The 15610-nt window shown below is 43.1% G+C and overlaps 1 protein-coding gene across 1 annotated transcript in view; it reads right to left on the bottom strand.

Moving 5' to 3' along the window:
- ATG7 (autophagy related 7) overlaps positions 1–15610 on the bottom strand; it is a 288071-nt gene that overhangs the window by 247220 nt on the left and 25241 nt on the right. The window contains exons 4-7 of the mRNA XM_088472722.1: positions 13005–13122; positions 10830–10907; positions 2320–2433; positions 826–972 (exon numbers count right to left, since the gene is read on the bottom strand). Of these exons, the coding sequence (XP_088328848.1) occupies positions 826–972; positions 2320–2433; positions 10830–10907; positions 13005–13122 (457 nt within the window). The remainder of the gene's footprint in view (positions 1–825; positions 973–2319; positions 2434–10829; positions 10908–13004; positions 13123–15610) is intronic.

Genomic DNA, 15610 nt, shown 5'->3' on the forward strand with positions numbered 1-15610 from the left:
CTCCATCTGTTTGTCAAGGAGTCAAAACATTTCAGAAATAAGACACTGAGGGGAAGAGAGGTCAGGGGGTACTATTACTAATCAGCGTCTACTACCTTTAACAAAATCACTGATTTAAAGCCCTGGGTACGGGATGCCGGCATCCCAAGAGGGTTATAATTCTGACACTTGTCAGTCAGTATTCTACCCCTCCCCCTCTCCCCGGTGCCTGACCCTAACCTCCCCCCCTATTGCCTAAACCAAACATTCCCCTATAGCGCCTAACCCTCCCCCCAGCCCTGCTACTTATCTTCCGTATTCCAGCAGTCAAGATGCTGGCGTTGGGCTTCTGACAAGTGTCGGGATGCTGGCCCCGGCATTCTGAGCGCCGAAATCCCCACGGTCGGGATACTGACCGCATCCTGATGAAATCTTGAAAGCTCGTGCCATTTGGAGATTGGGCACAAATGCTGGTTCAGACAGGACATCATTAGACACTCAGGTGACAACTGCACACAAGGTCAGGTGCAGACATCATCCAATCACATTTAGCATCTGTCCGGACTGATACGTGATAGATCCTTATCCCAGTAAAATGTAGATTTGTTTCAGCAATATTTTTATCTACTCATACATGGTGCTATTTGCCCACAGTGAGGTCTAAAATCAACATCAAACTCACAATGTTCACACAATGTACACTTAATAAAGTGGCTCCATGGCCAAAAGGAAGGATTAAAAGGTACTTACGTTATTCTAGGGAAAGGTACGGCTCAGAAGAATTTGTGCCCACTTCTCGACTCCTCTTTCCGATTGCAAATAAAGATAGACTCTCAAATTATTTACCTTGTCTCCGTCTTTATAGAATTGGTGGAATTTCCGCAGCGGAGACATCGCAAAATCATTTTCTGTGTACCGGATTAAGAAGTACAGTTGAGGGGCGGCTCCTTCATTTTGACAAAGATCATCATAGGCTCTCTGAAAATCTAGCACCTAAGGGTTAATTCAAAGATAAAATAGAAGCACAGTCAATTTCACGCAAAACCATATTAGAATTTAATATAACAAAGTACAGTAGGAAGAAAGTTGCCGGGATTATGGCAGAAGATGGCTGCCAGAAAAATCTACACCCACAGTGAAAGTTGTATGAGCTCCTCTCCCACATTGTCATGTACAGACTCCTTGCGCGCTAAACAGCCTTTCAAGTTGCGCCATGCTGTGGCACTAAGCGTCTTTTCGTACGTCTTTTTACCTTGGAATGCGATTTATTCGCACAACGCACATGCTTATGTTCTAAGAGCCACTGGGGGTGTATCTGCATGCGAAACGCTACATTACAGTGTCAGCGGCTGTAACAATGTAACATAGCGTTTCGTATGCAGATACACCTGCAGTCACACACAGAACATAGGCATGCTGCATATCACTTTAATCACTAGAAGCTGCTTGTGTTAAATATTCACATCGCCGAGTCACACGGAGCTCCCGTGTTATGTGTAGCGCACGGAGGCTATATGTATGTGGACACATCTATATAAAGAAGGGAAAACTCAAAAATAGGTCAGATTTCCCTTTTCTTTTTTTTGCCACTAGTAAGACTTCCTCTCCTGCATACAAGATGGTGTTCCCACCAGACCCCACAGCCTGAATCTCAGGAGCAATCTGATACAATGTAGGAGCAGCATAAGTAAGGACATTACCCACCCTTCCCTCTAAACACGATTTTGAAACACTGATTGCAATGTCAACAATGAAGCTGGGTATATACTAGACTATACTAGACTATATTTCGGGCGATCCAATATATATTGTCTAATGTGTATGCTCTATGTCGGGCCATGCGCGCTCCCGTTAGGTCGTCAGTCGCATCGTTAGGTCGGCCATACATGCCATATATCTCACGATGCGACTGACAATCCCATGCAGCGAGATGTGGCAGGGGCCCACTTTTTGGGCGGTCGGACACTGTATTATCTTATGTGTACCGGCCACCCGATATGTCGGCCTTTCGCTCGTCGGATCGCTGGGTACACATATCGTTTAATGAGTTAAAGGCCTAGCTGAAGGGGAAGGAAAAACACCATACCGACTAGAAGCCTTGTAATAATACTAGAAGCATTGTCAAGTTTTATATGGCCAAAAAAAAAAAAAAGCCTGTACAAAGTGTACCACACTCACGGGTGCTGAGAAAGACCTAGTGCTATTGGCTATTGAGATTTTTGTTTTAAAAAGAAAATGAAAACATTCATTAATGTTGACCAGTGCGCAATAATAGGAAGATTTCTATAAAAGTTGAAAGATGAAGGCTTTACCATACGAGACCAGACGTGCAATCATTACCTGGGATTCTGAGAACTTTTCACCAATGGACACAGGCTGCTTTATCAATTCTATCCCATTAAGACACAACGCGGGGAAACAAAACCAGTAATAGAACCAATACTTCTTTAAATCCTACAATACAAGTAGTCCAAGGATTAATGAATATACAGAATACATATAAACCTCAAAACATTATTAGATTTTAACATGGCCCAAGTCTTTTTTGGTATCAGTACACCCCTTAACATTTAGCTTTAATAAGGTGTCTGGTATATAATGGTAAAAAAACAATAACCAACACCTTGATCCAGTCTTCCCTATTTTCTTAGGGTATTCTATATAAACAAACAAAAAAAATTGGATTCTTTTTCTAGATTTGATCATGCTACATGCTGAAGATTAAAGTATTGTATTGCTCAAACTATATGTAGATGTACTTCTCACATTTGTAGTTTGTCCATTTAGTTTCACTGGGAAATTGTAACACTCCCTGGGGGCAATTAAATTAGCAGTGAGGTTCCAACGGAACCTCGAGGGATGAAATGTTGATACGGGATATGTATGTTTGTTTTAGTTGCAATACTCAATTTGGGCACAGGTGTAGGGATTCCTGCGCTTGTATTGTAAGCGCAGACATCCCCTTTGTCGGGAAATTGACTGTACCCCCATGCAGAAATCTCAGAGGTGTGGGTCTGGAAATGAAAATGCAGATTTCCTATTGCAAACCTGAGTAGTGAATGGTGAGCCTCGCAAATGGGTACATGGAGATATTATATGCGTCCTTGATGTCTATAGACGCCAGATACTCCTTCCCATCCACTGCAGCAATCACTGTGCGAAGAGACTCCACCTTGAACTTGGCTAAAACCAAGTAATAATTTAGAGGCTTCAGATTGAGAATTGGACGAAACGAGCCATACGGCTTGTCCACCAAAAAGAGACAGGAGTAAAAAGCTTGACCCCGTTGAGAAACGGGGACTGGAGCAATTACTCCTGAATTTACAAGGGATTGCATTGACGATAGCAGAGCTGACTTTCTGACCAAGTCTGCTGGGGCGGACACAACTTAGCTCACCCAGATGTCTGGGGAAGATTGAAGCCAGACGCCCCGGAACTAAAGCAAGCGGACCCCCACCACGGCTGACGAGGGCCCTGTGAAAGTCATGTAGTAGGTTTCTGCATTACTACATGCAGGGAAGTGGTAACTGCAGCACTTAATGTGCACAGTTACCGGTTTTCCCCCCCTATCACCCATTCCTACATCTCCCTCACAGCCTGTAAATTGACAGTTAGGAGCCGATTGGTTGGTACTTTCTCTCTCCAAGCCTTGATAAATCTACGCCTAAGTTTTGTGACAGGGCAATAAACCAGATGGAGCAAAACAAAGGTGTACTGATTTAGAGACTTTAGGGAAATGGACTGAAGTATAGAATCTTCAATTAAATTCATCAAAATGTAAAGAAAAATTAATGTGGGACAAAAATAACAGCAAAATAAAGAATGAATGGTGGTGTAATGTTAACAGCAGAAGAAAGGGATCTTAAAAGTTATAGCACAAGATGTTATGAAGGTAAGTAAACAGTGAATAAGTACAGTACTGTACTAGGTTACACAGGAAGAGGGAGAGAGAGGTTATATGATCAATTTATACACTGGTAGGTGTCTGAATACTGTGTACAGTTCTGGAAGCCCTATTTCCAAAAACACATTAGTAAAATAAAAAAAAAAAAATAAATTCAGATAAAGGCTAATAAGTTTTGTTATGCAGCCCATACACCATTTAGAGAATAGAATAGACATGTAATATGATAGCAACATTCAAATACATAAAAGGTATTAATAGAGGTCAAGAAGGCAGAATTTGTAAAAATGGGGATTTCCAAATTGAACACGTTTTGATATTGGAGGGATAAAGAAAAAAGGGTAACATAAGGAATAACTCTCTCATAGAAAGGGCAATAGATACATAAAATAGTCTCCCACCAGTTTTGGTGGGGACCCATACAGGAAAATAATTTCAGAATGCATGGGACAAAACATATTACAGTTGTTAAGGCTCAAATACACAATATAAAGAAATCAAACACACACATAAAGGGTACAGTAGATGGGTCTGTAGATTATTTGGTACCAATAAAGTCTACATTTATACTTTTTTTTTTAATAATGTTTTTATTTCTTCCAAAACATAGATTATAAAGTAATCATAGGTGTCAACAATGCAGAACTAAAGGAAGAATATGTGCAAACATGACAGAATGCAATGATAACAATAGACAACAACGTAACATAATAAACTATAAGCTAGAATATAGGGCAATGATACAGTCGTAGGAAATAAAACAAAATGTTTCAGAAGTCCACATTTTCTTAAATGTTCCTCCAAACATGTTGCACCAATAAGCCAATTGGTGCACTGGGAGATCAAAAGAGCATGGCGAATATACAAATCAGTAGTTGCAACGTTATTGAATAGCTCCAGTGTTAAACTCCGAGGCTACAAGCCTATGGTAAGTGCCACTGCTAATTGAATCTGGTCCAAAGTGTTGGGACCTTTTTTTATACTTTTATGCATCCAGTGTTGTCAGAGGGCACCACAATGCTAGGCAGAGCCTTCCATATAACTAATGCTTTTACTGCGAAAAAAAAATATGAGATATGGTAAGAACTTACCTTTGTTATCTCTATTTCTACGAAGTCCATAGGGTTCCACAGGATACCTTGGGGTATAGGTGATGACGTCAGGCATCGGGCACCATAGAGTTAAGTTTTCAGCCTCCCAGGATGCACTAGGGTAAACACCCCTCCTATACCCCGCCCCCGAGCCAAGGCATCTCAGTTACGCACCAAGCCATAGGCCGGAGGAGGAGAAGGAAGAGAGAGAAAAAAGATCTGGACACACACAAGAATCACATTCTCACCAGAGGGAGACGGGAAAACCGGTGACCAGAGTAAAGCCAATCTGCAGCACAGGTGCGACAGGGCGGGAGTCCTGTGGAACCCTATGGACTTCGTAGAACTAGAGATAACAAAGGTAAGTTCTTACCATATCTCATATTTTCTACATCAGGGTCCATAGGATATCCACAGGATACCTTGGGGATGTCCCAAAGCAGTATCCTTCAAGGGTGGGGACACTCCTGTGCTGAAAGGAGAATCCGCCGCCCGAAGGATGCATCCTGAGAGGCAAAGGTGTCAAACGCGCAATACCTCACAAAGGTATGGACAGAGGACCACGTGGCAGCCTTGCAGATCTGGACTGCTGAGGACCACGTCGAGCTGCCCACGAAGGACCCACAGACCTAGTGGAATGAGCCCTCGCAGAGGAAGGAACCGGAAGGCCTTCATGAAGATAAGCTTCTGAAATGGCCATACAAATCCAGCCTGCCAAAGTCTGCTTTGAAGCAGGCCAACCCTTCTTACGGAAGGCATAGAGGACAAACAAGGCGTCCGACTTCCTAAACGAAGAAGTGCGGTCAACATAAATCCTTAAGGCCCGCACAACATCCAAAGTGGCCTCACCCACTGAAAGATCAGCGGAGTTAAAAGCCGGCACAACAATTTGCTCGTTGATATGAAAACGAGAAACAACTTAGGGAAGAAATTCAGGACTAGTGCGCAGCACTGCCCTGTCCCCATGAAAAATCAGGAAAGAGGGTCTACAGGATAGAGCCCCTAAGTCAGAAACACGTCTGGCCGAAGCGATGGCCAGAAGGAAAATTGTTTTAGCTGTCAGCCATTTAAGGTCCACTGAGCCCAGTGGTTCAAACGGCGGTCCCTGGAGAGCCCTCAGGACCACAGCTAAATCCCAAGGCGCCACCGGTGGAACAAATGGCGGCTGAATTCTAAGAACACCTTGCATAAAGGTGCGCACATCAGGGATTGAATCCTACGATGGAACCAGACAGACAGGGCAGACACCTGCACCTTCAAAGAAGCAAGGCGAAGCCCATGGTCTAGTCCTGCCTGTAGGAAGACCAACACTCTAGACAGACGGAACTCCCGAGGTGCATAACGTATGCCACACACGATGGTATATTCTTGAAGAAGAAGGCTTCCGAGCTCTTAGCATAGTTCGTACTACAGAGCTGGAAAACCCCCTGGACCTTAACATGGTCGTCTCAACAGCCACGCCGTCAAAGATAGCCGAGTCAGGTCCGGGTGAACACAAGGACCCTGAGACAGTAGGTCCGGTCGTAGCGGCAACCGCAGAGGGCTGTCCATGGACAGACCCTGAAGGTCTGAGAACCAGTGCCGCCTGGGCCACGCGGGAGCTATCAACAGGAGCGTTCCTCCTTCCTGTTTGAATTTCTGGATTACCCGTGGAAGAAGGGAAAACGGAGGAAAGAGCTAAGCAAACCGGAACGTCCACTGGATGGACAGAGCATCCACCAGAGACGCCTTTTCGTCTCTTGTGCGAGACCCGTACACCGGCAACTTATTGTTGTGCCGTGACGCCATGAGGTCGATCTCTGGAAGACCCCACCTGTCCACCAGAAGTTGAAAGACGTCCTGGTGCAGAGACCACTCCCCCGGATGAACGTCCTGGTGACTGAGAAAGTCCGCCTCCCAGTTGAGAACTCCCGGGATGAATACTGCTGATATGGCCGGGAGATTGCGCTCCGCCGAGACCAGCAGGCACTGCTGTGCTGATAATTTTGGTGTACCCCCTGGGAAAGGCTTTGGAGTTTTTGGCTGAATGCTTGGTGGTGTTAAGAAATACCAGCCCAATTCATCATGACTTTATCTATCGTGTTCTCACACCACCCACCCAAAATGGTAATCTACCAGGAGGATCACTATTGCTATTTTTGCACATTATATGTATTTGTCTTTATTCCATTTTTATTCCATAATTGATGTCAATTTAATAAATACACCTTTTTATTGAGATACCCTATTGTGTCATTCCAAGGTGGTATCCACTGTGTGGTACAACACACTATACATCTGTCAAGTGGGAGCGCTATCAGTCTCACAGATAGCTTTTTGTTCGAATCCCGGAGGTTGCCTATCAACTCGGACTGTTCAGCCGAACAGTCGGAATCCAAAGACACCTCCAAACTATCGGCCCAGCGCTCCATAGCTCTGGCTACCCAACATATGGCCATAGCCGGTCTGGATGCCCCCCCCGCGAGGGAATAAATGGACTTTAAGCAGATCTCCACCTTACGGTCTGTAGCATCCTTCAAGGAGGTCATGGAGGGCATGGGCAATGTGGCACTTCGGACTAGGTGTGTCACATGAGAATCCACCTGAGGAGGGGATTCCCACTTAGAGAAATAATTATCCGCAAACGGATAAGCCAACGCTAAACGTCTTTGAGGCTGATACCTTTGCCAGGATGTTTCCACGCCTCCTCTAAATGGTCTACTAACTGACCCGAAAGAGGAAACACTGTGGCGTCACCCTTAATATCCTTGAAAAAGGCATATTTGGACTTTGACACTGGAGAGTCATCATCCTCAATAACTAAAGCTGTGCGGACTGCACGAATAAGGCCAGGAATATAAACCTTAGACTTAGAGTCCGACTCTTTAGTACAGGGAGGTTCTTGGTCAGAAAGATCCAGAATCTCCCCATCATCGGACGTCCCGTCGTCATCCTCATAAGGAGCAGACAGACGCCACCGGCCGCTTGTGAGTCCGCAACACAGACTCCCCTTGTAACACATCCGACAAATGCTGTACAGAGCTTGTCAGCGAATTAACCCATGAAGGCTCCTGAGAGACCTGAGGAGGGGAAATAGGGAGACTGTGGGGTACCATCAGTTGTCTCGGGAACCCCTGCATGGGTGACGACACCGCTGACTGCTGGGGCAATCCCATCTGAGAGAACGCAGGTTGTGGAGCTAACTGGCTCACTACGATTGTAAGCACTTAGGCGAAACAAGCCCAGGGCGGTTCCTGTACCGGAGCCGTGACAGTAATTGGTCGCGCCAATAAAAAACACTGCCGACATAGCCCCTCCGCGCTACCCTCCCCCTCCACTATAGGTACCTTGCACGTAGTACACAGAAGCTGGAGAGGAAAATCACTCTTAGACATGATGGCAAGTATGTGACCCCTCTCACTGATACTCGTTAGTATAGTGGGAGAACCGCCCTGCAATCACCGCACCGCAAGGGCTTTAGCAGAAGAAGAGCAGGGACAGTGAAAAGGCTGACAGTAGAAAGTGAAAGTACAGGCAGCAGACGCTAGCAGCAGTCACATACGATGCAAAGAAATTAATCCCTGCACCATCAGCGCTGATCCGCAACTACGCAGACACAGGGCCTGGTAGGACACAGCGCTGCATACACAGACCTGTTTCAACGGAGGAGAGGTATGCCGGGGGACCCAGACCACGATGCCACCGATCAGCAGCTTCCAGCAGCGTTCACCATGCATCCATAAAGATGGCCACCGAGGAGCAGAGAGGAGGCCGGCCTGGGGGAGTAGCGCTGCCACAGGGCCAATCGGCAGGTGCAGAGAGGGCTGTGTGCAGCGGGGGAGGCGCCGGCTGTGTACAGGGAAGGCGCGCTCCCCTGGCATGCAATTAACCCCTGGGACGCCGCAGCGCTACCGCTCAGCTGCGGTCCGCTGTCCCAGGGGGGTAGTGGAAGCGCAAGTTTGTTACCTGGCTCCACGCTGCAGCCAGTCCCCAGGGAGCCCCCTGCCTGGGGACTCTGGACCATGTTTCAGCGGGGACCCACTGCGGGACCCCGCTGCTTACCTGCTGCCCCCCTTGAATCCGGCCATGGTCCAAAACATCTGGGGTCACCGCTAGCTGTGACCCCAGATGCCTACCAGCATCCCCGGATCAGTACCGGCGTTCTGGTACCGGCGGGGGTGTAGGGAAGACAGAATGGACGTCAGTAGTGAATGTCCATACTGTACTTCCAGATGTGCAGCCACAGCTGCCTTGAAGAAAACTTCAGGGGCTATCGTTAGCCCCCCTCTAAACAGGCGCTCCAACTCCGAGCCGGGCACCAACGAAAGCTGGGATGCCTTGGCTCGGGGGCGGGGTATAGGAGGGGGACCCTAGTGCATCCTGGGAGGCTGAAAACTTAACTCTATGGTGCCCGATGCCTGACGTCATCACCTATACCCCAAGTATCCTGTGGATACCCTATGGACCCTGTGTAGAAAACAAACATTTCTGTGTTTCTCATTAAATGTTCTAAAAATATACAGAGAACTGTAACTGCCCTCATAAAAGGCTTTATAGGGGACGCAGTCAGGAAGTCGACGGTCGAAATGCCGACCGCCGGCTTCCCGACTGTCAAATCCCGGCAGGGGACTAATGACAGATGTCGAAATCTCGACGCCTGTCATCATACCTACGCCGGGAGCCTGACGCCGTTAACGACAGATTGGGCATGTTCAGGGATGAGGGAGGGTGCCTGCACTGAATGACATATCGTTCAGTGTAGGCACTGCACATTATGAGGAACGACTGTACGATTACAATGTTGTAATCGTACTGTCGTTCCTCTATCTGCTAGTGGAAACGCTCCTTAAGAATCCCAGGACCCACTTCTTTAGTTGCATCTAGACTTTTTTGAATAGTTTACTAAAAGTCTTATGTTGACTGGTATTTTCATACAGGATAGGAACTGTCAGAAGGTTATTGGGGAAAAAAAAACACGATCAGAGATTATTATCAGAGCAGTTATGAAGGGATTTGTCAGGGAATAACCTTTATGGAATACAACAGCCTATGCCTTAGGGAACCTCAACATTAAGCATATTAAAAATGTCATGATTTAATCTAGAAAATAACAGACGGAATACATTAGAAGACAGAAGCACGGCTCTCTGTAATCAGCATAAAATTGAAAAGACATTACTTGTATGTGTAATTATTCAATTATAACGTATGACACCCGGTTCTAGAATACATAGAGATAACTGCTAAAAAAGAAAGTAATGATCTGATATCAAACTGTCCCGCAAGGTTATAAAAAGTTAATTGCACATAAAAGATGACAGTAAAATAAATCTTGAGGGCTTACACGCCAGTCAAGACAATTATGGAACTTCATATTCTATATAACAATTAAGAAAATATATATTCACAAACATAGGGATGAATTGTTTATTTTGCTTGAACAAAGATAGTTGAATCTGACTTTTCCTTCTAGGGGAAGCAATATCTTGGCGCACTTCTTATTTCCTGATCTAGTAAATATGGCTATTTTACTGCAGATTTATACAAATGAGCTGAGACAGTATTGTCTGGCAGAAATAATGTACTGTACCAGTTAACAAGAGCACATACTGTAAATAGTCAACTGAATATTTGTACAAGTGTTAATCATAGCTACGTACTCATCCCATCCACCCTTGATGCACTGGCCTGAGTGCCTACTATTATTAGAAGTAGGGGCATACTGTCATTATTATTAATGCATGTCTTGATTCTTAAAAAAGAAACAGGATATTTGCAAATAATCCAGGGCATTTATAATATGAAAGCAGAAAAGCATGATTTTAGCATTCATTAGTTTTTGAAGACAGAAAGGTAAGACCTCGAAAATTACTCACTGCAAATGTCACCAGGAGGAATTTATTCAACAGCACTGGGTCCTCAAGAGCCGCTCCAGATTTTATTGCATCCCATATCTGCAAAATAGCCAAAGCATTTGGGTAGGGAGAAAGGTGTACAGTACAAAATCCCACCCACCCTATAAAAAAAATAAATAATAATTGGCAGTTAGTGTGAAAATGTAACGTCATTTAAACAGCTGGCTCTAGCAGATGTTCACTTTTGAAAAACTCCTGTAACAGACCTGCCAATTCCCTATCCAGGTTTGGGGAAATGTACAGGGGGTGGAGACACAGGGGATGTGACTAGTAATTCCATCTAGGGACTCAAACTGTGCCGACCAGACTGCTCATTAAGTTAATCAGTGGAACCTGCAGTTGCCCCTAGATTAAATGTCATTCATATTTGATAAAATTATGGGAAGATAGATATTTCTACACGTTAATATCGAATATATATATATATATATATATATATATATATATATATATTAGTATTCTGTGGATGTTTGTCATGCAGGCTTGCAAGACACCAAGATGCTTCTGACCAATAATACCCACAACAATGGCCCTGAATTAGAGTTGTATATGACATTGCTGAAATTGGTACTACCAGGCAATTATTTCTTTATTGATCTTGGTTACTACCTGCAAACCTCTGGATCTGCGATGGGGTTCAATGTGGCCCATCGTATGCAAATGCTTCATGTTTGCTATTGAGCAAGATATGTTCTTTTCTAACATCTATGTGGCCAGGAACATTGTAGTGTACTTTCGCTACATAGATTATTTGTTAATCTTATGAGGAGGAACAGAGTCTGAATTCAGAACCCTAATTGATACACATAATGGGGGTTACCGTACTCCAAATTTCTCAGGGCCTTGCGCATCTTAAGTGATAGGGAAACATCTATCAAGCACATTGAAGAGATGTTTGATAAATTTGTACAGCGAAGATATAATGTAGAAAATCTGACTAAACTGAAACAAAAAGTCCTTGCTATGCCCAGAGACAAAATACTTACCTAGAAAACAAAAAACAGGCAGATAGGTTAATTCTTTCAATCACGAGTACCCACATCAACAAATAGGCTAAAAAACTGTTGCCCATAGTAGCCACTGACCCTGAACTCAAGCCTCTGAATAGCAAAACATTCATGTCCTGCTACCGCAGGAATATAAACCTTAAGGACTTCAGGCCATACAATATGGGTAAGATCATGAAATCATCTTTTTTAGGCCAAACTAGACCTGGCTGCTGTAGATGCCCTAATTGCTTGACATGTCGCTACTTACAGGAAGGTAGCACTTTTATTCATCCGTCTACAGGCAAATAATTCAAAATACACCAGCATCTTACATGCGCAAGCTAATATGTAGTTTATACTACAACATGCCCTTGTGCACGACAGTATGTCGGCAAAACAGAGCATCAGTTCAAGTAGCTTATGGTGCTCCACCGCTCGGCCATCAAGGCAGCCATAGCCAAAGAGCCTAGTGACCAACCAGTGGCATGACACTTTGCCCAGGCAAGCACAACTGTCCACTGTAAGATATCGCATTATAGATCAGGTTCCAGCACTTTCAAGAGGGAGAGATAGGGGCAAAAAGGTACCTAGGAAGCGCTTAATTTTTATAAATTGTCCAATAGTGCGCACCACCTATAGAGTGTCCAATCCAGTAACGATTCTTATCTTTTACCGATTTGGTGATAATGCAAGCTAAGTGTGGCTAAAGATCATCATCTTCTGAAAAGAAATACTCGCACCAAGAATTCATCAGATAAAAAGTAATCAGCCTTTTGGTTTTAAAATTCAACCGATATATTTATTAATTGGCAATGTTAAAATTCCATCCTTACATGACATAACATAGGTGTGACCTCTCTATAAGAAAGATGTTAAATCTTCAGCTGCATAAACCCTTTCGGGTAGAAGCTCCTTCTAGTAGAGATCATCTTTTTTTGTAGAGGGTCACTCCCAATTTAAAAACCGAATGCATTTCGTCAAATAATTGACTTCTTCTGGGGTGTTTTTTAAAAAAATTTATCTGCTTCTAAGTTCCTGGCGGTTTCACAGGTATTTATGGCATTTATTTATATAATGTAGGAGACACTGATGATTTCATGATGCATGGAAAGCAATGTGATACGCCTCTTATAATGCAGCATCTCACCTCATTGGCTGCCTGGTCCAATAGTGCTTTCTTATCGCACGACTTGAAGGAGTCCAGCGTGTTTGTGTTGTATAGGGAGCCCAGAGCAGGACAACAGCGTGCTGGGGTCAGACCATTCCTGACAATGCAAAACAGGCAAGTTAATTACGATAGCTAATGTTAATGCAATTCCTTCAGTTTCCCAAATGTCACGTGGTCCAACAAGATGGCATGTATTGCAGGGTGACCAAAATTTAGCTCCGGACATGGACTGCGGTGTTCCCATGGTAAATGCAGCTAGCCACAGTATTAATATTCTCATTAGCAAAATTTCACGTTCACAATCTTTTTGAATTAAATTTGACGAATGCGACTTCAAAAGGAGATATAGATTATATATATATATATATATATATATCTCAAAGTTTGGAATATAAACTCAGGATTACATGCAATAAACCAATGTGTTTATTGTGTAAACAGCAACATTTTGAATCAGTGCAACTCTTTTTCAAGCTGAACAAGCTACAAATGTCACTTTTGCTAAAGCACAGATTTTTTTTTTTTTAATGACCAAAAACCTTGAGAAATTTAAACAAAGCACCAGCGTGGAAGAATACAAATAAAACAGGATGTGAATGTGAATTACCAGTGTATATGATTCAAGGACAAAAATAAGTGCGGTGTATACAATTTTCTACATTTGTAAATGACAATTACAGTATTTATATTTTGTATGGTGTCTTCTCATTGACATAAACAGATACATATAACACAGATAAAAGTAGACGATGCAGAGACGTAGGCATATTAGGACATATTGCAAATTATGTTTTTCTTTTTTTTTTTTTAAATCGTTTATTAGTTTTATAGGACTAGATATATAAAACAGTATTACATCTCGATGGACAATAGAATATAGAGATAAACAATTGGTCTCTAATACGTAACAATTGTGCATATCAAAAAATATAATAGACAACAGAAAGAAAAGATCTTCCATGTTATAATAATTGAAGATAACATCCTCACAAATTGCAATGAAACTATAATATAATAACCGTGATATAGTAAAAGAAAAAGGTAAAGAGATGAAGCAGAAAAAAAGGGAGAATATGTGGAAGGTTGAAAATATATAAGTATAGATATAAGTATAAATATAAGCGAGCCGGGGGGGACAAAATAATACCGAAAATAGAAAAGAAAAAAAAAAAAAGAGACCGGGTCAAAAGTATGAATCATACTTCACGTGAGGCCAGGAAGGGTAACCGCTTGGAGGGAGTACCAGGTGAACCAAATAGAGTGAAACCTCTCCACTGAGTTATTCAAAAGACTGGTAGTGTACTCCATTTTAGATATAAACCAAATCCTATTCAAAAGTTCTTGACGAGTTGGAGTATCAGGATTTTTCCAGTTACGTGCTATCTGATATTTGGCCGCACATGAGATGTGAACAATCAGTTAGTTCGAATTTTTAGAAACCTGGTCTACTGGAGCACATAGTAACAGGTTGGCAGGTGATAGAGAGAAAGGCACATTAACTACTGATGATATAAGGGTACGGACCATGTTCCAGAATGGAGTAATTTTTGGACATGTCCACCAAGTATGATAAAATGTGCCAATGTGGCCGCATTGTCTCCAACATAGGTCAGAAGTGTTAGGAAACATTTGATGAAGGCGCTCAGGGACTAGATACCATCTGGTAAAAACTTTATATGAGTTTTCTTTGATAGCTACACTAAGAGAGCATTTGGAGATAGCGAGACAAATTATTTCCCAAGTATCGTCTCCCAGTGGTTGTCCCAGGTCTGCTTCCCATGCGAGTTCATGTATAGAAAGTGAGGGGGACTCCAATACCAAAACAGAATGATAGAGAAAGGATATAGTGCCCCTATCAGTGGATCGGTATATACACAGTTTTTCTATTGGGGACGGTGTACGAGACTGGGGGGTAGAAAGTGTTGACATAGCAAAGTGTCGAAGTTGTAGATATTGGTAGTGAGAGGAGTCAGAGATGTTGTATGTCTGCTGAAAATCACCAAAGTTTTGTGGAGCAAATTGTCCTATAGTATGACGGATGCGGAGTGATACCTGCTGCAGACCATCAAATTATGTTTTTCTTTTGATGTTAGGTTAGAGATCTGCCCCACACAGAGGGCAGGTAATATGAATGCTATTTTGTAAAGCTTTTTTATGCCCTTTGATGTTGGGTTAGAATTCTATCCACACAGATAAATAGGATGTTTCACTCACTCAGGATGACTTGAGGTGAACCTGTGTAGTTTCATTAAATGTACATTCAATTATGGAATCCTATGACCAGGTTAACCAAATAACCTGACAGTGCATGGGTAAACAAACCCTTTCATCCAGGGTTGCATGCAAATAAGGTGAGGATGCGGACCCAACTCCTAAACTAGGAGGGGGTATACACTCAACTGTCTGCCTACAATAGTATTTGAACATAAGCAGAGATCAAAGCCTCATCATTCACCATTCACCTCCTCACACTATTCACATCCTCTCTCACAACACACACATTATTTACCAACCTTATTCATTACATTTATAACCCAACTTCCTGAAACACCAATAAATTGCATCATGAAATGTATACAATTAAT

Source organism: Taudactylus pleione, unplaced genomic scaffold (assembly GCF_031769625.1).
Source record: "Taudactylus pleione unplaced genomic scaffold, aTauple2 ptg000128l, whole genome shotgun sequence".
In the NCBI taxonomy this organism is placed as follows: domain Eukaryota; kingdom Metazoa; phylum Chordata; class Amphibia; order Anura; family Myobatrachidae; genus Taudactylus; species Taudactylus pleione.